The 24,203-nt window shown below is 48.7% G+C and overlaps 2 protein-coding genes across 6 annotated transcripts; both read left to right on the forward strand.

Moving 5' to 3' along the window:
* The first annotated feature begins 127 nt into the window (after positions 1–127).
* Positions 128–8,474, forward strand: LOC147348065 (acyl-coenzyme A thioesterase THEM4-like). 2 transcript variants are annotated; one of them, XM_086366014.1, is made up of 6 exons: positions 128–1,436; positions 2,389–2,587; positions 4,524–4,668; positions 5,680–5,790; positions 6,377–6,501; positions 8,158–8,474. In XM_086366014.1, exons 1-6 carry the CDS (start codon positions 1,167–1,169, stop codon positions 8,247–8,249), a joined length of 942 nt encoding a protein of 313 aa, XP_086222140.1. In that variant the 5' UTR covers positions 128–1,166; the 3' UTR covers positions 8,250–8,474. The 2 variants fall into 2 exon arrangements, with proteins under 2 accessions (XP_086222140.1, XP_086222141.1); XM_086366015.1 differs by lacking the exon at positions 8,158–8,474 and adding an exon at positions 6,970–7,189.
* Positions 8,475–9,193: 719 nt separating this feature from the next.
* On the forward strand, positions 9,194–23,736 carry SLC25A38 (solute carrier family 25 member 38). 4 transcript variants are annotated; one of them, XM_086366012.1, is made up of 8 exons: positions 9,194–9,572; positions 16,765–16,785; positions 16,880–17,001; positions 17,594–17,678; positions 18,373–18,552; positions 18,812–18,986; positions 20,742–20,908; positions 22,885–23,736. In XM_086366012.1, the coding sequence occupies exons 1-8, from the start codon at positions 9,504–9,506 to the stop codon at positions 22,909–22,911; spliced, it is 846 nt and encodes a 281-aa protein (XP_086222138.1). In that variant the 5' UTR covers positions 9,194–9,503; the 3' UTR covers positions 22,912–23,736. The 4 variants fall into 4 exon arrangements, with proteins under 4 accessions (XP_086222138.1, XP_086222136.1, XP_086222139.1 ...); XM_086366010.1 differs by having other exon boundaries at positions 22,912–23,736; XM_086366013.1 differs by lacking the exon at positions 16,765–16,785.
* Positions 23,737–24,203: the final 467 nt, after the last annotated feature.

The following is a 24,203-nucleotide window of genomic DNA, read 5'->3' on the forward strand; positions in this document are numbered from 1 at the left end:
TGCTTTAACTGTTCTGTGTGTCAGTGTCTTTGTATGTAAATGCAGATATTAATAGCAATAATGCACACCTCTGATTTCTGTAACAGTTATGCAAGATTATGAAGCTGTGTTCTAATGCCACCTACCGTTCACTCACTGGGAGTAACAGGAGTCCCCTAAAGCAGGGTGGAAAGAATGGGAGCTCACTGCTGCAGGTATCTGGTATATGTGTGTGCGGTATGTTAAGAATGTGTCAAGGAAAGGCTGAAAAACTGTTCCAGATTAAAGGAGGCTAAAGACATGACAATTAACTGAAATATATGATCTTAAATTGGATTCTGGCTTGGTGGAGGGGGAATGCTCTGAAAGACAGTTTGGGGACAATTGGTGAACTTTTAATTTGGGCTGTTTATGAGATAACATTGGAGAAGGCAATGGCAACCCACTCCAGTAGTCTTGCCTGGAGAATCCCAGGGACGGGGGAGCCTGGTGGGCTGCCATCTATGGGGTTGCACAGAGTCCGACACGACTGAGCTACTTCACTTTCCCTTTTCACTTTCATGCATTGGAGAAGGAAATGGCAACCCACTCCAGTGTTCTTGCCTGGAGAATCCCAGGGACGGGGGAGCCTGGTGGGCTGCCGTCTATGGGGTCGCACAGGGGACACGACTGAAGTGACTTAGCAGCATGAGATAACATTAAATATTAAAATTGATAAAACAGAGAAACAGGTAGAACAGCAGTTGGGGGTAGAAAGTGCAACAATTAGCGTTACTTGTTAACTACCTACTTAGGACATAAACCCCATGAGGTCATCGACTTCATCTGTTTTATTCACTCCTGTGCCCCCAGAGCCTGGAACAGTTCCTGGCACATAGTATGCGCCTAATTAACATTTGTCAGATGAATAAATGAACTGGCCTCTGAAACAAGACACAGTTAAGAACCAGGGTGAGGTATCAAAGCCATCTGTCCTTACACACAGAGACTGAGGTTATCCACTCTGGCTCCTGGTCATTGTTTGTCCACTGGGGAACCTGGCCTGCAAAACATTCTGATTGACTCAGTTGTTCCAGGCACGCAGCCAGAAATACACCTGGCAACTGCCAAGATCAAATACATGTGTAACTTACTAACCCACAATTGCCTAACGTCCTTTCTAGTTCCGCTCCCCACTGCTTGGCCTGATGCAGGGGAGGGACGTGGGACGGCCTGGCCCTCAGAGGACCCACACAGGCTCCGATTGGCTGAGTCTGAGCCTCAGGGCTGTGCTCAACTACCAGGAGGAAGGCTTGCCTTTGGCAGAAGGTTCAGCTGGCGCATCTCGGTTGGACATCATGCTGCAGAGAGGTCTCAGGTGGCTGGTGACGCTCCGACAGGCAGCACGCCTTCTCCCAGCCCTGGCTGGCCAGCCCCGGATGCTCTGGTCAGCCTGGGCGCCAGCCCCACTCATCACCGTGAGTACCCACATTGCATCCAGATGCAGGCTGCTGTGAGTGTGGTCAGAGTCTCAGATCGAGGGAGCTACAAGGGACCTTAGGCTCCTTTGACAGATGAGAACTCGGAGCCAGGACTCCTGATTCCTAGAAGATGCTTATGCCACTCGGCCATTTCATCCTGTATGGAGGGGTGCACCCTCAGACTGGGAACTTAACGACAATATCTGGAGGCCCCTCCAGCCTTACTGACCCTGCTGAACCTTTCCCATATGGTTAAATGGGGTTGCCGAGCCCCAGCGTGAGCAAGTGAGCAGAATCAGGGAAAGAGAATCTGATTAGTGGTGACTCAAGGGAAAGCAGTGGTTACTGTTTAACATAACATTTTCTGGGCAAAAAAGAGGCGAAACTAAAAGAAAATTGTGGGTAAGAGTTAAGATGATTGAGTAGGAGGACAAGGAGTTCATGCCCGCTCATAAGTAGGAACACCTACTGGGCGCTGGTGGGGGTCCCTGGACACCTAAGGAGATGAGAGGAATCCCCAGACGACAGGGTAGAACGTGGAAAGGAAGGAGGAAAGCAAGAACAGCGGAGGCGGGATGCCCCTCATGGGGGCTGGGGTAGGGGAGAGGTTCCCGTGCTTGGATGGGGCCTACTAATGGCGAGGGGATCAGCAGAACAGAAAGGGACCTTCGGGGGACTGGAGGATCATAAGAAAACGTGACCAGCATCTTCCCTGCCCACTTTGGCGCCAGCAAGTCTGCTGTGGCCACAGGTCTGAACCCCCACCCCTCAGGGTTCCCTCTGGCCTCCTGGGTCTTGGGCTTGATTCCCCTCCCCCCACCCCCGACTCCCCAAGGTCACTTCTGGCTGCGCGGGTCCCGGGCCTGAGTCCTCCCCCACCCCAAGTTTTCTTTCAGCTGTGCCGGCCCTGTAGGAGCAGACACAGTCAGCTACCTTTTGAACTTCCCAGGTCTCAAGAAGTTACCTCCATTCCGATTCAAAGGATTATTCCCTCCCAAACTCCGGCTGGAGCCCCATCATGGTGAGGCTGTACAATGAACTCATGGAGAAGACTGTGGATGGGACGTGGACGCGACTTCCCGGTTACTGTCGCTCTTGGCAGTTCCTTAAAGAGGGAGACCTAGCTAGGATCGCTAAAGTTGTCCCCGGTACGTTCACACCCCTGTATTAGGAGCGCTTCACCTGGGCTGGAGGAGGGCTCTGGAGAGTGCAGGATTGTTGGCAAAACTTTGCTTCTGTGTGTGCATTTTCCTCGGGGAGCTCCGCGCTCCAGCCCAGTTCCTACACCTCCCGTGTGGCCTGCATTAGCCTGAGAGTCAGTATGAGGCAGGCTGGACATGGTGATCCTAGATTCATACACTATCAGGCTAGAAAAGGAACGTGGAGGCCGTCTAGTTCAACCCGTCATTTTACAAGTGAGAAAACTGAGGTCTGGAGAGGCAACAAAGCCTCTTTTGGTAGAGACTGGACTAGAGTCAGGGATTCCTGGCTCCCGGATTAGTGCTCTCTCCACCCCTGTCTGCAGTCACCCGGGGCGTCTCCTTACACCTGCCAGCCCCACATCTCCTGTAGACCAGACAGGTGCAATGTCAGTGAGGAATTGGGAAGAGGCAGTGCCTGGGATTAAGGGCCAGTGCCTTCACTCTGGTACACCGTTTTGGCAGCTCAGTGATGCTACAGGGGGCAGGATCTTACTGATATCTGGGGCCAGGAGCCAGAATCTGCTGGGGACAGAACTCGCGCTCCCTCTAGTGGTCAGCTGAGCTGAGCTCTTGAACCCGTCAGTGAAGGACACTGGATGGAAAACAGAAGATGAAGAGATTCGTTCAAGAGACAGGAGGAACCAGCCGGAAGTCTTATACTTATAGTCTATACTTATATACTGGAGAAGGCAATGGCACCCCACTCCAGTACTCTTGCCTGGAAAATCCCATGGACGGAGGAGCCTGGTAGGCTGCAGTCCATGGGGTTGTGAAGAGTCAGACACGACTGAGCGACTTCACTTTCACTTTTCACTTTCATGCATTGGAGAAGGAAATGGCAACCCACTCCCAGTGTTCGTGGCTGGAGAATCCCAGGGACGGGGGAGCCTGGTGGGCTGCCGTCTCTGGGGTTGCACAGAGTCGGACACGAGTGAAGCGACTTAGCAGCATACTTATATACTATGTTTATAGTATATAATTTTATATACCTAATCTGTCATTCAGAATTCTGCTTTGAGGGGAATTTCCTGGTGGCCCAGTGACTGGGACTCTGCCTTTTCACTGTCGAAGGCATGGGTTCAATCCTTGGTCGGGGAACTAAGATCTCATAAGCCATGCTGCCAAAAAAAAGAAAAGAAATTCTGCTTTGAGATTCTTGGCAAAAAAGGTGTTTGATAAGTATTGGATGTGCTGTGTTAGTTGTTCAGTCGTATCCAACTCTTTGCAAACCCACGATCTGTATAGCCTGCCAGGCTTCTCTGTCCAAGGAATTCTCCAGGGAAGAATACTGGAGTGGATTGCCATTCCCTTCTCCAGAGGATCTTCCTGACCCACGGATCGAACCCTGGTCTCCTGCATCACAGGCAGATTCTTTACCCTTTGAGCTTCAGGGAAGTCCTTAAGTATTGGATATTGGAGGTTTAACCTCTAATTAGGGCCTGTAAATTATCCCCCTTTCCCTCGGAAGTCATACAGTATAAACAAATCTCACCGAAAGTTCAGGCCTGTGGCAGTGAGAGGAGACACATACACGTGCTCTACAAAAAGGACTGTCGCCTGCTAACTCCTAGATCTGCCACAATCGATGCGTTCGGATTAGCGTTTGTTATTCAGCTGATGGGAACAGTGGTGTCCTGAATTCACAGGCAGTTGGCTCCTCACTGCCCCTCACACCGCTGACCTCATCCTCCCCTTGGAAGCTGCTCTTCTCCGTCAGAAGTTTATGGGACTATGCCCAGGGTGGCATGCCCATGGGAAGCTGAGGGGGGTGCGTTTCCTGGGACCTCCTCTGGTCCGGTGCTTTCTGCCCCAGAGACCACACCGCCCTGAGGATCAGACTTAAGCCTGAGGTCTTTCTTATCAAATCCATTCTTCCCTCCAGTCCAAACGGTAGAAGACGCCCGCCTCTTTCTCCGGATCACAGAGATGGAGAGACTCGGCTTTGAGTATGTCGTCTTCCACAATGACTCTGAGAAGAAGTGCGTCTGCTTGTTCCAGCCTGGGCCCCTCCTGGAGGGGCTGCCTGGGTGAGGCACGCAGGCTTGTCCCAGCCAGCAGCTCAAATGGGCTTTATCTTGGTCCAAGAGCAGGTGGTGGGTGAGAGCCCAGCTGGGGGTCCCTGGTTGCCTTCAGCAGGTTCTTGGTTGGTGGGTGGTAGTTTAGTCACTAAGTCATGTCCAACTCTTGCAACCCCGTAGACAGTGGTCTGCCAGGCTCCTCCATCCATGGGATTTTCCAGGCAAGAATACTGGAGTGGGTTGTCATTTCCTTCTCCAGGACATCTTCCTGACCCAAGGATCGAACCTGGGTCTCCCGCATTGGCAGGTGGATTCTTCACCAACTGAGCAACCCCTAGATTCTTGGTTACCTCAGCCTTATTCTACTGGCTCCCTGGGCAGCGAGGCTCTGCCAGTCCCTCAATGATCCACCCAAGGTGTGGCCTCTCCCTGTTAAGAACTTCCTTAACCTGCTAAATGGCAGTGGGGTAAGCAATGGAAGTTAGAAATGAGAAGGGGGAAGACCATTCTTGTTTGGTGCTAGTATATGTCAGACCCTTTACATGAAGCTTTGGCTGTATTAATTTCATACTCACAAAAATTCCTAGGAGATATTCCTCTCTTACAGATAAAGGTGCAGATGGCCCAAGTGGTTCTGTGACTGAGGTCACATGGCTAGAACCGTGAGATTTAGAGTGAGGGCTCTCTGCCTGTGAAGCCCATGCTTTTTTCATGGTACCATTCTAGTTCCCCCAACATTAACCCAGAAGGGAATACAAGGTTCATCAGAATTTGTGGTTGGGGCTTCTCCTGCTTTTAGTTCATTCTCTTCTAAGCTGGTGTGACTCACTTCAGACAGCAGCATTTGCTTCCCCTGCATGTGCTCTGCGCTTACATCTCTGCTCTAAATGGATCGATCGAAGGATCTGGTCCTGGATTGCAGGGAACCCTTCAGCACATTGCCTCACTGGAAATTGGCCATGCGGGGTGGAATCCTGGGAGACTCTTTCCTTCCCTTTCTCCCCTTGTCTGGCCCTGCAGGATTATCCATGGTGGCGCGCTGGGGACCATGATAGATACCACGCTGTTCATGACGGCCTACTGCAGTGCTAATGCGGTCTTCACCGGGACCATGACCATCACCTTCAAGAGGTCTGTCTCCTTTCCTGGGTTGTTACGATGGAAGATAAGAGCTCGTGTAGCAATCCTGAGTACAAAGAGGAGTTTCTACTTTTGTTTTTCTCACGGACCAACCTAAACTTGTTAGATGTTCCCTTTTCATCCAAGTTCAAGGTGATGAGCTTGAACATGGGTTATGTGTTCCAACATAAAAATACACTACAGAGGACAATGATAAACTACTTTTGGCCACCTCTGATTTAAAGAAAGCCAACCTGTGTGCCTGTAAATATTTAACTCAGTCCACAAATAATTACTGGGCTGCTACTGAAATGATAATTCCTGACACGTGATTAATTTGTTGTTAAACTCGCACACACTGTTTTGTACAATCTTTACTATAATCCTGGGAGGTTGGTACCACTGTCTCCAGCTTGACGAATGAAGAAGCTGAAGTAAAGACAGCTAGCAGGTGACAGACACAAAGGCCCTGACATCTTGGCCCTTTGAGTAGATGCCCGGGACCCTGACTCTGGTAGCCTCCAACCCCTGTAGGGTCATCCCCCACCTTTCTCAGAGACCAGGCTACCAGCCACTCGCCCCCACTGCCCTCTCCTAGCCCGATCACCCTCGGCTCAGTGGTGAGGCTGGAGGCAAACATCACCCGCATGGAAGGGAGAAAGGTGTTTCTCTCCTGCGAAGCCCAAAGCAGCGACAGGACCATCCTCTTTGCTGAAGCTTCTGGTAAGGCCGTGAGAATTCTTTCTTCCTGCTGTTGGTGCCCATCCTTGTGACAGGCACAGAGCGTGGCTGCCCCCACTGCTGGGGGCAGCACCTGCCCTGGGAGACTCTTACAGGTGTGTGTTTGGGGTCGGACGGGATGCTCACATGGAGAGGAGCCTCTATAAGTTATAGGATAGAGGCCATTATAACACTCCCACTCACCTCCCTGGGAGACTACCAGTCAGAAAGGGGCTTATGAGGATGGAGGGGAGGGGGCTGTGGCAGCAGAGTGTGCATGCTATCTCCCCTCCTGGCCCCCCCCTGGCTTCCAGAAGGCAAAAGCAGGCTCATTGCTTTGACAACAGAGGGAATTTAGATATTTCCAGAAGCAGCTCTAGCTCCAGGCAGACAGGAAAGGTCTCCCTGAACTAGTTTTTCCCAAAAGCCAAACCTGAGAGCCACTTCTTTCTGTGTTCTTCACCATTCCAGCCATCTTCTTCCAAATGAAGTGATACGGTGCAAGGCACCGTAGGCTCATCCCCTCCTGGCCCAGAGGGCAGGAAACCAAAGCTTCCTTTGGAGCAGAGTCTGTCTCTCCACCCATCTCCAGCTGCCAGTGTTTACTCCAGCCCTTTCCTCCTTGGATGGTGAAAACTCCTCCAGCTGTCAGAGCTTGTTATGAATAAACTTTGAAAAGGGAGATTATGTATCCAAATGGACATACGTGCATTTCTTTCTGCATAGAGATGTCTATGGTCAGTGGGATTGGAAAGCATCGTGTGACATTAACACCCAACTCAGAAAACAGAAAAAGGGCCAGACTGGGTTTGAGGGACCCAACGTGTAACTGCAGAAGGGAGTAAGGTCACAGAAGCAATGTCACGTTCCACCGGCTACAGACAAGTCAAGGGAGCCTTGCCCAATGTTAATTAATGATCTTGTTTTGAATTGAAGTCACACACAATGTTTTCACCAGGTATTTTTCCTTTTCTTTTTTTCTGTTTGCTTTTTCCTTTCATTTTTTAATTCACTCCTCTAAATTCTACCATGAAGTACTGCCCTAAAACCTTCATTCATCTGCTGATGGGTAATACTCCTTTTACATGATCATATATGTCTCTGCACCCTCTCAGATGTGGGGGGAGGATTGAGAAGGTGGGGGGACTTTGGGCTCCAGAGTTGTGAGTGTAGCAGGAACAGATACACAGGAGGAAAACCCAGGCCGGCACCAACCATCCTTGAAAACCAGCCCATTTTATCTGAGCCCAGAGCCAAGCCAGTACCTGCTGAGGGTGGGGCAGTGGGCAGCAGGCTTTCATTCTGGGTCCCACCTCTATCCCATTCTCAGAGTGGCCAAGAATAGCCTCTAAAACACTCGAATCGATTATTTCTCATAAGTAGGAATTCTTGCCCTGTGAGGACAGAAAAGTAGGTCTTCCTTTAAAGACAAGTTTCAGCCTAGTTCAGCATCTTGCCTTGCAAGAGATGGCAAAGTATACAGCAGTAACCTGGCAGGTTTGCCTATGTATTTTTTATATTTACTCTTTGCTTAATCCCCTCTGATGATAAAAAGCCCACACTTTCTTGCCTGTTCCTTGTGCCTCAGAAGTACAGGAATTTAAGCCTTAAAAAAACAGCCTCTTGCTCCCTGAATCATCAGTTTCTTTTCTGACCTAGATTTCCTGAGTGAAGAATGGATGGTGGGAAGTAGTGAAGGCTGCCACTATGGAAAGTCTGGACTTCATTCTGCAGATAATCAGGACTCTTGAAGATGTATGCCTGCCTTTGCCAAAAAGAGTGTCAGGATTCTAGCAGTGATAGTTTTCCACCAATCAGCCAGATAGGAATAATGGGAAGTTGAGAGACCAAAACGAAGGTTATTGATAGGGTCCAGATAAGAGGTAAGAACCATAATCTTAACCATCTAGACCAGTGGTGTCCAATAGAAAAGAAGTTCAAGCCCCAAGTGTAATTAAAAAATTTCTTTTATTGAAGTATAGTTGATCTACAATGTTGTGTTAATTTCTGCTGTACAGCAAAGTGACTCAGTTATACACACACACACACACACACACACACACACACATATTCTTTTCCATTATGGCTTATCACAGGATAACAAGTGTATTCTTAAGTATTCTAGTAGCCATATTAAAAAAGCAAAAGAGGTAAAATTAATTTTAATAATTATTTTACCTAATACGTCCAAAAAAATCATTTCAACGGGTAAAAATGAAAAAATTGTTTATGAAATTATTTTATCTTATTGCCATGTCAGAAATACGGTGTGTGGATGACTTACAGCACATTTCTGACATCAAGATTTCAGCATTTTTTAAAGGGAAATGTGGAAACGCTAGAACAATAAAGTCATGTTTACAGAAAAATATTCCACACTGCTTCAGTTTTTAATACAAATGAATTACAATTAAGTCAAGTTTAAAATTCTGGGCTTCAGTCACACTAGCCACTTCTCGAGTGCTCAGTAGCCCCCGTTGGCTCCTGGCTACTGCACTGGGCAGAGTTAAGTCTGGACTGTAACCATGCACAGACGTGGCACCCGAAAGCATCCAGCACTGCAGACGTCCCTTGAAGCTCCGGGCGCAGGGAAGCCGCCGATCCTGCAGCCCCGGAAGTCTCCACCAGGTGGCACTAAGGAGCACATCCTCGCCAGCCCGCGAAGCGCATCCAACCCCGGAAGCTAAATTCCGGCATTCTAGGTAGTTCTTCCGGCTTTCTTCACCCCTGGTGCACCCTACCATTCTCAAGTCCTGAAGCCCGTGACTGGGCAGGATGGGCCGGGGAGCAGAGCCGAAGAGTCTACGGCGCAAGTGAAAAGCGCCGCTCTGAGGTGGGGGTGGAAACGCAGGTCCCGACCGGCGTACACTGCAGAGTAGGCCCTGCCGTAGAAAGCGTCTCCCGGCTACCGCCGTCGCGTCGTCTTCCTACAGGATCGCCAGGGCCGGGCCTGCGCTCCTACCAACGGCACCCGGGGCCCAGTGTATTCACAGGCCTCCCCTCCAATGATTCAGAAGTCACGCCCGGCTCTGCTGCAGCATCAAGATGTCGGAGACCGGGTGGAAACGCTTATGGTAAACGGCAGGGAAGGGAAGGCAGGGATTCCGGCGTCGCAGGCTCGGGGAGGGGAATTCGGAAGGTTGCCGAGGGTCAGCGGCCCTTGGGGGGCCGCTTTTTGCACCCGGGGTGCGCTCATAACGGGTTGGGGACTTGGCGGCAGAGATGGGAGTTTGACTAAGGGATTAAAAGGAGGGTAGGGAGGAAGGAGAGGAGTGGCAGCGCAACTCTTGGACAGGCAAGCAAAGGCCTCATTTCTGTGCTAGTATCTGGGTAGAGGTAGGCGGGATTCGGAGAAGGCAATGGCACCCCACTCCAGTACTCTTGCCTGGAAAATCCCATGGATGGAGGAGCCTGGAAGGCTGCAGTCCATGGGGTCGCTGAGGGTCGGACACGACTGAGCGACTTCACTTTGACTTTTCACTTTCATACATTGGAGAAGGAAATGGCAACCCACTACAGTGTTCTTCCCTGGAGAATCCCAGGGACGGGGGAGCCTGGTGGGCTGCCGTCTTTGGGGTCGCACAGAGTCGGACACAACTGAAGTGACTTAGCAGCAGCAGCAGCAGGCGGGATTGCTGCGGCCTTGGGGGCCGTATGGGGAATGTCCTCCTGCGGCTGGGAACGACGTGCGAGAGCTATGGGAAGTTGCTTTGAGTTGTTTTCCTAGATTGAAAGATGAGAGGGCATCTGGGTAGATATTTGGACCGTTGCAAAGCCCGGCAATGAAGCTAAGCCTGAAATGCGATCCTTGCTCAAGCAAGGTAGATTAGGACCACACGGGACCGGCGGGCTGGGCCAGAGGGACTCGCTGGGAAACTGGTGTGGTTTGCATCGTCCCCCGCGTCTGGATTGGCTGCCGTGGCCGTCCGCGGACCTGCCATTGGTGGAGGCGGGGCTGGAAAGGCGGGCGGAGGAGGACTGTCTGGCCAAGTCGCTATTAGACGTGGATGGAGGCGGGAATGCGGCTTCCTTTAGTTCGCGAGGGCCTGTGGCAAGCCGCTTTCTCCGGAGATAAAGGTTACGGTCCACCTGCCGCAGGCGCTGGGCGGGGTTGTGGGCACTTTTTCTTTTTTTAGTGTTTTGTTTTTGTTTTTAATCTTTAAAAAAGGCGGAGTCGGCCGTTTTAAGTTTACATGTTTAATCACGTGCTTACCGATTTCTTTCTGGGTCCTCCAGCTCTGACCTGGAGATCTGATTAATTTTTTAGGATTTAATTTTGTCAAGGGAAATTGTTGTTTGTGGAACTTGTTTGCCAACTATTCAAGTGCTGTTTATTGCCTTTATGTATCTTTGTATTATTATTCGGTTGTTATCAGTATTTACTTTGAATAAATTTGGGCTACTTAGAAGAAAGTCAAATGAGCCTTAAAGAATGTGCCATCCACTATTGATAATATCTTTCGAAAAGAAAAGTGTAAATTCTGTTTTTTAAAAACAATTTTGTTGCCTGTTTTGTTTTTTTTTTTTAACTCGAGGTTAATCAATACTGCTGGTATATATTTAGCATCTGCTCTGTGGAGCCTGGTGGGCTGCCATCTATGGGGTCACACAGAGTCGGACACAACTGAAGTGACTTAGCAGCAGCAGCAGTTATGGTACTAGACCTGGAAAGTTACAGTTAAAAAGGTTATGGGCTCTATGTATGGATGTATTCAACAAATATTTATTGAGTCAGTATAATGTCTAAGCAACGTACTATATGTTGAGTGTGCTCATTCGTGTCCAACTCTTTGCTACCCCATGGACTGTAGCCTGCCAGGCTCCTGTGTCCATGGAATTCTCCAGGCAGGAATACTGAAGTGGGTTGCCATTTCTTCCTCCACGGGTTCTTGTGACCCAGGGATCTAACCGGAGTCTCCTGTATTTCCTGCATTGGCAGGCAGATTATTTACCACTGAGCCACCTGGGAAGCCCAGGGGAGAGGGGTAGTTCCAGACAATACCTGTGAGAACACTGGGGAAGCAGCTCCAAAGAGAACTGCTTAGAAGTGGTAACTGCAGGTCAGTCCTACAGCCTTACTGGAGCAAAGGGCTGGAGGGTGCCTGGGGCGATCCCGCTGCCCAGGGATGGGGCCCGCAGGGCCCACTAAGCTTTATCGTGTGGGATTGTGGTCAAAGGAGAGCCACGTGCAGATTTCCTGTTAGATGATGTGATTCCTTCATTGTTGACTATTGAGCCCCTTATGCGGACCAGGCTCTGCAATCAGTCCTGAGGGGGACCACTGTGGGTTTGAACACCTAGCTCATAAGAGCACTGTGAGATTTTGAGGTGGTGCATATGGATGCCTCACCCCAGGCTGCTCAGTGGGCTTGGCACTGCTGAGGCTGGAGACTCACAGGGAGGTTACTTGGATCAGCGAGGGGCAGGCTGTGGGAGGAAAGAGGGGTCAGCGGCAGGAGTTGGTCGTGAAATGGTAGGTAGACCAAGGCGTCTTCCTCGTCTCCTGAATGTCCTGCTGGAACATCTCAGTGTGGACTGAAGGAGAGGCAGGCATGTGAAGAACTGTGGACTGAGTTTCCACTTGGGGATGTAGAGTTTGAGATGTCTGCAGGCCATCTGAGGGGAGATACGGGAGTGCGAGCTGAACTGGGCTGGAGACGTGGGCGTTGCCGGCATGTGCGTGTGAAGCGAGGTGTGGTGTGGGGATAAGGGTGCCCCGAGAGGTGACAGCTACAGGGAGATAAGAGGAGCAGCGACATCTGTGCGCTGGGGAAAGGAGGCTCAGAAGGGGACCCAGAAGAGGAGAGAGAAGCCAGAGAGGGGTCCATCAGCAGGTGTTCCAAATGCACCGGAGAGGCCAGGTAAGAGAAGGGCACGAGAAAGGGGCCCTGGGCTGCTCGGGTCCTCGGTGAGGCAGCTTCAGCGAAGGGCCTTTAGCCGGATGGCAAACTGGGGGGACGTGAGGGGTGACTGGTGAAGAGGGGGTGGAGATGACGTGGCCTCAGGCTGGAAAGATGGGGGCTTTCAAGCTTGTTCCAGGCAAAGGAGTCAGCGGAAGTGAGGCTCAGTGTGCAGGCAGGAGGCCCTCGCTGCGAGCCCAAAGTCTCGGATGAGCCTGAGAAACAAAGCTCATGGGAGTGCAAGTTAGCAGGAGGAGCAGGACTCTGTGCACACAGCTGATGGAGCACAATGTGACTTGGCTGTGCTTACGGTCTGACCTTTGCTTAGAAAGCTATTTGAATGTGGCTGTAAGCGCCAGTATTTATTATCTGAACTTAGACCTTTAAGGAATTCCAGTTATTAGTTGATAATTGCTGGTTTGGTGGAACGTGGAATTACCTCTTTTCTCTGTGAAATAACACAGATTACAAACGTTTTGGTTCTAGGTAGGTAGTTATGTAATGTAGGTAACAAGCAACTTCATCTTAATAGCATTTTAGGATGACAGTATGCCATGTATTACAAAATAATCGTGCAAATGCCATTTAATGAGGAGAGAGAAGGTCTTTGGGTGGAGTTTGCCCAGTGTCTCCTATGGAAAAGAAGACTTTTCTCTCCTGCTTGGATTTTTAAAAGTGTGTTTGCACAACCATTTGAGTGTGTCTGGATTCCAGGGTATGCTGTGGGGCCCTGGAGTATGCTTGGGGAAAGTGCAGTTAGCCTACCAAGCAGTCCTGCCCTTCTGAATGCTGCCTGTAGATTAGCCAGCGTGCGTGACTCTCCCAGAACTGTGAAATTCCAGATGTTCAAGCTGGATTTAGAAAAGGCAGAGGAACCAGAGATCAAATTGCCAACATCCGTTGATTCATCAGAAAAGCAAGGGAGTTCCAGAAAAACATCTGCTTTATTGACTGTTCCAAAGCCTTTGACTGTGTGGATCACAACAAACTGTGGAAAATTCTGAAAGAGATGGGAATACCATTAGACTACCTTACCTGCCTCCTGAGAAGTCTGTATGCAGGTCAAAAGACGATAGTTAGAATCGGACATGGAACAGACTGGTTCCGAATTGGGAAAGGAGTATGTCAAGGCTGTATATTGTCACCCTGCTTATTCAACTTATATGTGTTAAATATAATTAAATAGAGCTCATTTACAAAGTAACCTCAAAAATATTACCCAGAGGCAAAGACATACCAAGACATATTTAGACAGATACAGTGCAAGATCTAGCTTCATTTTCAAAGTTTAGTCATGAATTAGATATTACAATATAAAATTTACTAGTTTATTAAAAAACAGTTGAAATAAAAATTTTAAAGGCTTTTCCCCCTTTTCCCTCAGTTTCAGGAGTTAGAGGTGGTCTAGATAAGTGTTCCTGAGAGCCCTGGTCTCAAGGCACAGGGAAAGAATATCAAGTTCTAACAAAACGGTGGCAGGTCTAAACCAAATGGTGGCCAGACAAAGCAAAATGGCCATAAAAAATCACAACACAGAACACACAGTTAAAACATACACATGTAAACCTGGCAGTCCTCATCAGACACGCCCTTAAATACAAGAATACAGTCTCTCAGAAAACCTCCTATAGAGGCACAGAACTTCACATCCAAGTACTAAGAGAGTAAAGGAAAATATCTCAGGTCTTCAAAGATTTCAAAGGGAGGAAAAGGAGCCAGGTTGAAAGAACGGGGAGGAGGCGGGAGAAGGGGGCAAAAGGGGTGGCTTTACAGACATCTCCTGCCACCTGCAGATACCCAGGCATTATGGGACTTTACCCTGGGCCTCCAGAGAAGGGAGGACTGGAACTCGGCCCTACCAGAAATAATTCGAGTTTTCTGCCAAGAGGAGGTGATCTGTCTCCAATCCTCAGCTTAGGCTGAGGCCCTTCGACCAGATTCCTGTGTCCAGGACTGGGGGACTAGAAAAACAGGGAAGGATAGGAAGGGTTAAGGAGAGGAAAGAGAGAGGGAAGGGGAGAGAGGTCAGTAAAGTCTCTTGTTCCTTACCGGTTGGGGCACTTTGGCCAGTTGTCAGCATCAGGAGGAGACCGGGGACAGAAGGGTTCCAGTTGCGGCCACTAGGTCTGGTCCATTGGCAGGCAAGCTGGCCCCTGAGTACCCCCAGTGGTCAGGATGTCAGTCTCAGTGAAGAAGAGTCCCCACCAGAGTCACCATTTGTTGCAGGAAAGGGGACCCCTTCCAGGGCCCGAAATTGGGCTCTTGTCTAGCACTTGGAAATGAATTGTCGGAGGAGACACATGTGCTGACAAAGCAAGAGATTTTATTGGGAAAGGGCACCCGGGTGGAGAGCAGTAGGCTAAGGGAACCCAGGAGAACTGCTCTGCCGCATGGCTCGCAGTCTCGGGTTTTATGGTGGTGGGATTAGTTTCCAGGTGGTCTTTGGCCAATCACTCTAATTCAGAGTCTTTCCTGGTGGTGCACGCATCGCCTAGCCAAGGTGGATGCTAGTGAGAGGGATTCTGGGAAGTGGACGGACACGTGGTGTCTCCTTTCAACCTTTCCCGAACTCTTCCGGTTGGTGGTGGCTTATTAGTTCCATATTCCTTATCAGGATCTCCTGTCATAAAACAACTCATGCAAATGGTTACTAAAGGGCCTGGCCAGGGTGGGCGGTTTCAGTCAGTGTGCTTCCCCTAACATATGCAGAGTACATCATATGAAATGCCAGGCTGGATGAAGCACAAGCTGGAATCAAGATTGCTGGGAGAAATATCAGTAACCTCAGAAATGCAGAAGACACCACCCTTATGGCAGAAAGTGAAGAAAAACAAAAGAGCCTCTTGATGAAAGTGAAAGAGGAGAGTGAAAAAGCTGGCTTAAAATTCAGCATTCAAAAAAGTGAAGATCATGGCATCCGGTCTCATCACTTCATAGCAAATAGATGGGGAAACAATGGAAACAGTGACACTTGCTCCTTGGAAGAAAAGCTATGACCAACCTAGACAGCATATTAAAAAACAGAGACATTACTTCGCCAACAAAGATTTGTCTAGTCAAAGCTATAGTTTTTCCAGTGGTCATGTATGGATATGAGAGTTGGACTATAAAGAAAGCTGAGCGAAGAATCGACGCTTTTGAACTGTGCTGTTGGAGAAGACTCTTGAGAGTCCCTTAGACTGTAAGGAGATCCAACCAGTCCATCCTAAAGGAAATCAGTCCTGAATATTCCTTGGAAGGACTGATGGTGAAAGTGAAGCTCCAATACTTTGACCACCTGATGTGAAGAACTGACTCATGCTGGGAAAGATTGAAGGCAGGAGGAGAAGGGGACGGGAGAGGATGACATGGTTGGATGGTATCACCGACTCAATGGAAGTGAATTTGAGCACGCTCTGAGAGTTGGTGATGGACAAGGAAGCCTGGCATGCTGCAGTCCATGAATCCGCAAAGAGTTGGACACGACTGAGCAACTGAACTGAACTGTGACTGTCCCAGTATATAGGACCGCCAGCAAACCCAGGAGTGGCTGCCGGCCTGTGGTGCACCTGCGGTCTGCTTCAGTCCCAGTGAGATGAATGGGTGTATGACAGGGGGAAAGTTTTAGATTAAGGAAATGCATGACTTTTACAGGAAGTGGCACATACATGTCACAGTGCATCAGCTCACTTACGGTTTCACTTCCTTTGTCTTACTCCTGTAAACAATCTACTGGTTCCACAACCCAGGGAACCTGAAACCAGCAGTCCAGGGTTAAAACGCACTGCTCATTTTGCTTTTGTCACGAGAAGAAGTTGGCCAGTAACTTATGTTGAGGACAAATTAGGGAGTTGTGGTCAGTGGCATAATTCACAGATGGAAATAACCATGTTGCTCAGTAGGAGAGAAGTTATCCATAATTTTTTTATACTTTATTATTAAATTTTGGTTGTGCAGGTCTTTGTTGCTGTGCTGGGGACTCTTCTGTAGTTGCAGCAAGCGGAGGCCATCTCCAGTTGTGGTGCAAAGGCTTCTCACTGCCATGGGTTCTCTCTAGGGTGCTTGGGCTTCAGCAGTTGCAGCACATGGGCTCAGTAGTTGGTTCCTGGGCTCTAGAGCACAGGCTCAATAGTTGTGGCGCATGGGCTTACTTGCTCCTAGGGATCTGGGATCTTCCAGGGTCAGGGATTGAATGCATGTCTCCTGCATTGGCAGGCAGATTCTTTACCACTGAGCCACCAGGGAAGCCCTATCCATAATTTTCAATTATCAGTGGTTACTAAAGTTGTTATCAGTAAGACAAGAGAGCTACTTCTTGGAGTGTACAATGTTCTCAACAACATTCTAACACTGTTCATCCCTGACTACATTTTGCCCTTCTCTGAAGTCAGAAGCTGGGCACCGCCAGGTGAGTTTCTAAGAAATCCTTAGAAGAACTGACTGGTCCAGGTGTGGTGAATGGTGGGACACAGCTGACGACACCGTGTTCTCTTGCCCTGCAGTTGCAGCCAGTCATCAAAGCTTTCTTGTGTGGCTCCATCAGTGGGACCTGCTCTACCCTCCTCTTCCAACCCCTGGATCTCCTCAAAACCCGCCTGCAGACCCTTCAGCCCTCGGCCCGTGGGTAAGGCCTGCTGCCCACCCCCCCACCCCCATTTCACTGAGGAGCTGGTTTCAGCGGGAGCATCTGGGTTCAGTCAACTTCCATTCTGTGGGATGATCAAAGAGAAACACAGATCAGGCCCAGCTCTCCTGTGTTTTGTGTATACTGTTTTATTTGACGTTTCTCTTAATTAAACGGGGTCCTTCGCTCAGCTGCCCCCTGGCATCTGCCTTGGTGACATTTGCATTCTACTGTGCTGGTCTGTAATGTCATGACTGTGCTGCCTGGCGCAAGCAGCGGCTGGTTTTCTGGAAATAAGGGAAGTATTGAGTGCCTCTTGTGAGCCCCCTTATTGGGCTCAGCACTGTGGGAAGTGTGTGAAATGTAGGGAAAATGAGTAGTTATCCCATTGCTTGCAGCCTGAATGAACAAAGAATCACGGACCTGCCACACTGAATGCGTAGGAACTCAGAGTAACTCCCAGATGCCTAGCAGAGACCGTGAAGTGTTGTAGAAAGAGGCCATACAGAGAAGTCTTCGAGCGGGGAGTCCTTTCACAAGGACGTAGTCTCAGTGATCTTTCCTTCCTTCCCTCTATCTTGTCTGCCTTCAGGTCCAGACGTGTTGGCATGTTGGCTCTGCTCCTGAATGTGGTTCGCACGGAGAGTCCGTTGGGCCTCTGGAAAGGGATGTCTCCCGTAAGCTGCCTTTTGGGTCTTGCACCACTTCCTTTACTCACCAGCCATTTCTCATCCACCTCACACATCCTCGCTTTTAAGAGTACATGAGGGTTGGAGGCTGTGAGCAGGCCTCTGTTGTCTCCCTGCCCGTCACTCTCCCTGGCTTCCGCTTGAGGGCCCTGGGGGCCATTGCCTGTGTGTGCCCTGGGCACGGCTTCTTAGCAGCATCAAGTCCTAGAGCAGAGGCAGCTGGCGCCCCACGGTCAGCAGGTCCTCCCCCCACTCCCCGCCCCTTCCTCCCATGCCTCCTACCTGCATTTCCCTACCTAGAAGACTTTCTGGCCTTCAGAAGTCATTTTGCTGGAAAAGCCGGGGAATTCATGCTCACCCCAACCTCAAAGCAGCTCTTAACCAGTGAAAGACAAGACCTGAGGTTTAGAAGCCCCCTTCCCTCCTCAGGCGGCAGGTAACTGAGACACATCCATGCTGATTCCCAGAGTTCCCCGGAGGGATTCCATTGCCCACGGTGAACACCGATGAGACAACATGCCCTTTATTGGCCACCTTCTGTCCCGTCTCATGTGCCCATTCTCCCATTGGTGTTCCCTCCACACCTTAAGTCAACTCCTCTCATGCCAATTCTGGGTCTCCTTTGGGGAGCTCCACCCGTGGTGGTCTTTGATCCCTGTCCTTCCTCCGACTCTTCCTGCAGTCCATCGTGAGGTGTGTCCCAGGCGTTGGCATCTACTTTGGCACCCTCTACTCTCTGAAGCAGTACTTCCTGCGGGGCCATCCCCCCACCGCCCTGGAGTCCATCATACTGGGGGCGGGCTCCCGCTCCGTTGCAGGGGTCTGCATGTCACCCATCACTGTGATCAAGACACGGTACGAGGTGAGTTGGACAGCCTCAGAGCCTGGGAGAGGGCAAACAGGGGCACTGGACTCTTGCGTCAAGTGGCCACTGATGCCACCTCCTGAGTTATAACCCAACACAGAGGTCAGTGTGGAGGGAGAACCCATCTGTGTAGTCAGGCCAAGCACGTGGGAACCAGAGCCCCCAGGGCCCCGGCTGTGCAGCCTGAAAATGGCTTGGTTCAGTGCGCAGCCCCAGGGCCACCGAGGCAGCCACGGGTTCTGTGCTTCCTTCACAGAGTGGGCGGTATGGCTACGAGAGCGTCTATGCCGCCTTGAGGAGCATCTGTCACAGCGAGGGGTTCCGGGGCCTCTTCAGTGGCCTGACAGCAACACTGCTTCGTGACGCTCCCTTTTCCGGAATCTACCTGATGTTTTATAGCCAGACCAAAAACGTTGTGCTTCACCGTACAGGTAAGGGAAGGCGTGGTGGGAAGAGAGATCCCTCAAGGGATCACATCCTCTGCTTTCTCTGAGATAGGAGACTATTTGTTGTTCTTAGCGGCTCTGGATTCTTAGCCTAGTTTTAAAAACTGAGGCATATCTGCACTGTGTCAGGCATGGGGCCCTGTGCTGGGATGCAGTTACAGTCCCTGCCCTTTTGAGTTTATAGCTTCTTAAGGAAGAGTACTGATAGTATGTAATTCCTGAGTCGGGGGTCGGGGTAGAGTAAACCACGTTCTGCATAGGCCATGCAACAATACTTCCCACATTGGCCCGATCTTCAGATTTCTGGGTCCTATCCAAGGAATCTTAAATCAGAAGCTTTGGGGTAAGAACTGGGAAACTGTATCTTTCAAGAAGCACTTATGATTCTTAACAGACAAATTTGGGAAACCTAGTGGGTTCAGAGCTCGAAGAAAAATTTTATTTTCATTTACCTGGTATGCTCTCAGTTAACGATGAGAGCCCTCTGGATGGAGAGAAGGCTGCCAAACCTCCCGCATTCTAGCAGGCCCACCCTACTAGTAAGCTCATGTTGCAAGACTTGGGCAAAGTAAACAATCAGTAAATGTCCACCCAGGCAGAGTCACACACTGATAGGAACACAGCGTTCGGTCAGGTGTCTGTGGATAATCTGAGCAGGAATTGCAACCGAGGTCATTTAATTGGGAAGGCTAGAATGCCGCCCTCATGACCATGTTGTCAGTAGGGGTGCTTTAGGAGACTTGCTGCTTCGCCCCAAGTACCAGGAGTTGTGACATTGCGGGTCACAGCCTTACTTTGCAGTAGAAGGTTAAGGCAATAAGGGAGCTTGGATATATGTTTTTAACTTCTTCATTCATCCTAAAAAAAATTTTTTTAATTTGGTATTTAGAAATCATTCTATACTTAACAAAAAAGCCACAAGAATAGTACATATAACTCCATAGCCCTGTATTATTCTCTTTCTCTATGTATAATTATTTTCTCCAAACCATTTAGGAGTAAGTTGCAGGCATGATGCAACTCTTTACTCTTAAATACATCAGTGTGCATTTCCTGAGAATAAAAGCATTCTTAATAACCATCTTATATTTAGGAAATTTTACACAGACTTCTTGTGTCTGTAGTCCAATCTATAGTCTTAATTTCTCCAGTTTTTCCAATAATGTATTTTGTGGCCATTTTTATTTATTGTTTTCAAGTGTATAAGCCAATTATATAACCTCAGCCTGGGTTTATCTGATGATTCTTTGCAACTAGACTCATTTATACACTACCTTTTCCGCAAAAGAAGCATATAACAGGTTGTGTCTTCATTGTGTGATGTCAGGAAGCTCATGTCAGCTTTTGACCCGTGGTGGGTGATGTTAACTCTTTATCGCTTGGATAAAAAGAACGTCTCCAGTGAAAACTCAGTTGTTTGTTCTTTTGTCATTTCTAAGTATCTTTGCGGGATGATACTTTGAATCTATGTAAAACGTCCTGTTATTTCACCCATGTATTTTAGCGTCCGTCAATGACTTTTGCCAGAATTAATTACTATGCTGATGATTGTAAAAAGGTAAACTTTTAGTTCCATTTTTTCTGTTTACATTGATTAGTGTAGACTTTGAATTCCTAGCTTTGTTTGAATATCCACACCCTTCTGGCTTTCAGGAAGAATTAGTGGCAACTTGGCACTGATATTTATCTGGTAGATATGAGATTTATTTATAACCAAAGGTTGCCTTTGTCCTCTTTCAGACCAGCTGGATGCAGTCCTTGTTCCTGTTGTGAATTTCAGCTGTGGGATATTTGCTGGGATTCTGGCCTCGCTGGTAACTCAACCTGCAGATGTGATCAAAACTCACATGCAGCTCTTCCCAATGAAATTTCGGTGGATTGGCCAGTCAGTTACGCTCATTTTCAAAGTAAGGCTTTAGGGAATTCCCCAGTGGTCTAGTGGTTAGGACTCCGCACTTTTACTGCAGGGGACATGGGTTTGATCCCTGGTCAGTGAACTAAGGTCTCCCATGCCTTGTGGCACAACCAAAAAAAAAAAAAAATGAGGCTTTAGAATACATATTGGTTCATATTGTTGTGGTTAAAGCTCTCTCTCTCTCTCTAAGGCAGTAGCTCTGTCCTTTACTGGTAGATCACCTGGGGAGCTTTTAAAACTCCCCATTCCCAGAGCATAACCTGAGCTCATCATATTAGAGTCTCTGGAAGACATGAAACCCTGGCATCACTCCAGTACTCTTGCCTGGAAAATCCCATGGATGGAGGAGCCTAGTAGGCTGCAGTCCATAGGGTCGCTAAGAGTCGGACACAACTGAGCGACTTCACTTTCACTTTTCACTTTCATGCATTGGAGAAGGAAATGGCAACCCACTCCAGTGTTCTTGCCTGGAGAATCCCAGGGACGGCGGAGCCTGGTGGGCTACCGTCTGTGGGGTCGCACAGAGTCAGACATGACTGAAGTGACTTAACAGTGATTCCAATGTGTTGCCAAGGTTGAGAATCACTGCTGAAAAACTGGTTGTGGGTCTCTTTGTTTTTTGGGTTTTGTTTGTTTAGGGAGGGGGCCCAACATTAGGACAGCCTGTGATATTTATTAAATGTGCATATTGTTGGGCTCTACCCCAGACCTCCTGAGTCAGGAGTTTTGGGAGGACTCATTAACCTAATCAAGGACCTGCTGCTGCTGCTAAGTTGCTTCAGTCATGTCCAACTCTGTGCGACCCCATAGACGGCAGCCCACCAGGCTCCTCCATCCCTCGGATTCTCTAGGCAAGAACACTGGAGTGGGTTGCCATTTCCTTCTCCGATGCATGCATGCATGCTAAGTCACTTCAGTCATGTCCGACTCTGTGCGACCCCATGGACAGAAGCCCACCAGGCTCCTCTGTCCACGGGATTATCTAGGCAAGAATACTGGAGTGGGTTGCCATTTCCTTCTCTGAATCAAGGACCTAGGAGGAAATGTAGTCAGAAAAAAACCACAGGCACATTGTTTTGTTTCTAGGAGTTTGTGCTAATACAAATGTACAGATGTATTGAAGATAAAAAGTAAAGTAGATGTCAAGTACATTAAAATGCTATTTAAAAGCCACTGAGTTGGTCCTTTGGGAACATGTTCTATTAAAAGATATTCTCTTTCAAGGTAAATCTGTCACCTAGATCTTTAGATTTTTCTGTACTTCTCAGTTTTTCCTCATAGCAGAGGAAACATGTTAGCATCTGCCAGCACTTATGTCTTACCCTAGATAGAAGCAGATGTTTGTGAATCTGATCATATTTCTCACACTGCATAGGTTGCTTGCTTTCTTATTTGTGATACCTGAAGCTATAAAGTTTGAAAATAGAGTCTCCATATATCTTCCATGTGAAAATGGAAGGAATGATAACAGTAGGAAAGAACAATCCAGATGATACAGGTGTTTGTCTTTAATTCTTATTTAGGGCCACCAAGAACATCTAGCGAGTTTAAAAAAATAAAAAATAAAAAGGGTTCTCCCTCCAGGCAGACGGATTGCCAAGAAGGTACCTTTTCCTTCAGCCTAGAGTTGGGGCCCAGGGCTCGGCAGAGAGACTTTGGTGTGCATTTCAGCTGCTGCTCAGGGACTCCTGGCTCCTGTGTACTGTACAGGTTGCACACTATATAGAGTAAGCCTCCAGAAGATTTTCATCTGAGAAATAAAGTCCCCTGGATAGAGCTCACCTAAAACATATAAAGCTTAGCAACAAAGCCAAATTTTTTTTTTTAGTTCGTCCCTTTGGACCCAGTATTCATAGTTTTAATGATATTTGTAAAAGTCTATAAAGTAAGGCTTAAAAAGGGAATAACGCAGAGGGACATCCTCTCTCTCATGGCAGGTGTGTAACTGTATTGCTGCTTTAATTCCAGCGTTTGGGCTTCCATTTTCCCTCCTAGGACTATGGGCTGCGTGGCTTCTTCCAAGGCAGTGTCCCCCGGGCCCTCCGCAGAACTCTGATGGCAGCCATGGCGTGGACAGTCTACGAAGAGATGATGGCCAAGATGGGCCTGAAGTCCTGACCCAGCGGGGACCGGGCAAAGACGGGACCTGTTGTCCGGCTTGGTTTCTGCCAAGGGCCGCTTCATCTCACCATGCTGGAGTCAGATGAAGTCCTAGCAGGAGAGCCTGGCAGACACATCGCCTTCAGTTACTCAGTTCAAGAAGAGAATAGGTGGGCCCAACTCAAATAGGTGGGCCCGACTTAAGCCTTCTGAACCTCCCAGAAGAGGAGTCCCTGATAGAGCACGGTGGGGAGTCAGGAAAAGGGTCTGCATACCCTACAAGGCCATGTGAAAGGGCATTTCCAGAGAGAGTGCTGTCGGTGGTCCCGCTCAGCCATCCACCACACCATGCCGCCTCCTTGGATCTGCTCTTGGGCAAGAAACCGCAACGCTAGAGATGCTGTGAGCTGTCCCTCGTGTCTGAGGAGTTCCAGCAGCGAGACTGGATCTGCCGAGCGAGGAGTCACACTCAACAGGCTGAAGTCTCCCTCTGAGGTGATGTTAGGATGAAGAAGAAGAGATGTCATGACTTAACTGATTCCTTGTTAATTTCTAAGAGGCTCCAGGGAAGCAGGGAAGGGAAGTAGCTTCCTAGCCTCTAAGTGTCCACGTGTATTTTTTGGTCTCGGCCCCTGCACGGTTTCAGCTCCCAAGCTGATCTGGCATTTTTGTGCAGCTAAAGTTGGGATAAATAAAGTGAAGCACTTTATCATTGGAAAACCTCAAGTGCCATGGGTCCATCCTACAGTAACAGAATAAGGTGGCTGACACTTGATCTGTACAGGTCCTGAAGCTTAAAATTGTTTAAAATAGCTTTATTTTATATGTTATATGATCTGCCCATTCCAAATACACAATTCTATGATTTTTTAAAGTAACTTTACTGTCTGCTGCAGCCATCAGCACAAGTCAGTTTTAGAACACATTCACACCTCCAGTAAGAGCTCTTATTTACAATGAACCCTCATTTCAAGCCCAGCGGCCACTGATCTGCTTTCTGTCCATAAATCTGCCTCTTCTGTGCACCTCCTATAAGGGGACTAATACAACGTAGTCTCATGTAGTCTTTCTTACATGGTCTCTTGTGTCTTGCTTCTCTCACTTAGCATAACATTTTGGAAGTTCATCTGTGATGTGGCATCTTCAATACTTTATTCTTTTTTCATCAGTTGATGAATATGTGAATT

This window comes from Bos grunniens, chromosome 22, assembly GCF_055505025.1.
Source record: "Bos grunniens cultivar Pamir isolate PY7600 chromosome 22, Bosgru_T2T1.0, whole genome shotgun sequence".
Lineage (NCBI taxonomy): Eukaryota > Metazoa > Chordata > Mammalia > Artiodactyla > Bovidae > Bos > Bos grunniens.

Excerpts from the sequence above, each read along its gene's own strand:
- LOC147348065 (XM_086366014.1), top strand. The coding sequence starts at position 1,167 with ATGCAGGGGAGGGACGTGGGACGGCCTGGCCCTCAGAGGACCCACACA. Across the intron at positions 1,437-2,388 it reads CGCCAGCCCCACTCATCACC|GTCTCAAGAAGTTACCTCCA; the intron begins GTGAGTACCCAC and ends TGAACTTCCCAG. Across the intron at positions 4,669-5,679 it reads CTCCTGGAGGGGCTGCCTGG|GATTATCCATGGTGGCGCGC; the intron begins GTGAGGCACGCA and ends CTGGCCCTGCAG.
- SLC25A38 (XM_086366010.1), top strand. The coding sequence starts at position 9,504 with ATGATTCAGAAGTCACGCCCGGCTCTGCTGCAGCATCAAGATGTCGGA. Across the intron at positions 9,573-16,764 it reads ACCGGGTGGAAACGCTTATG|TCAGAAGCTGGGCACCGCCA; the intron begins GTAAACGGCAGG and ends CCTTCTCTGAAG. Across the intron at positions 18,987-20,741 it reads CGTTGTGCTTCACCGTACAG|ACCAGCTGGATGCAGTCCTT; the intron begins GTAAGGGAAGGC and ends GTCCTCTTTCAG.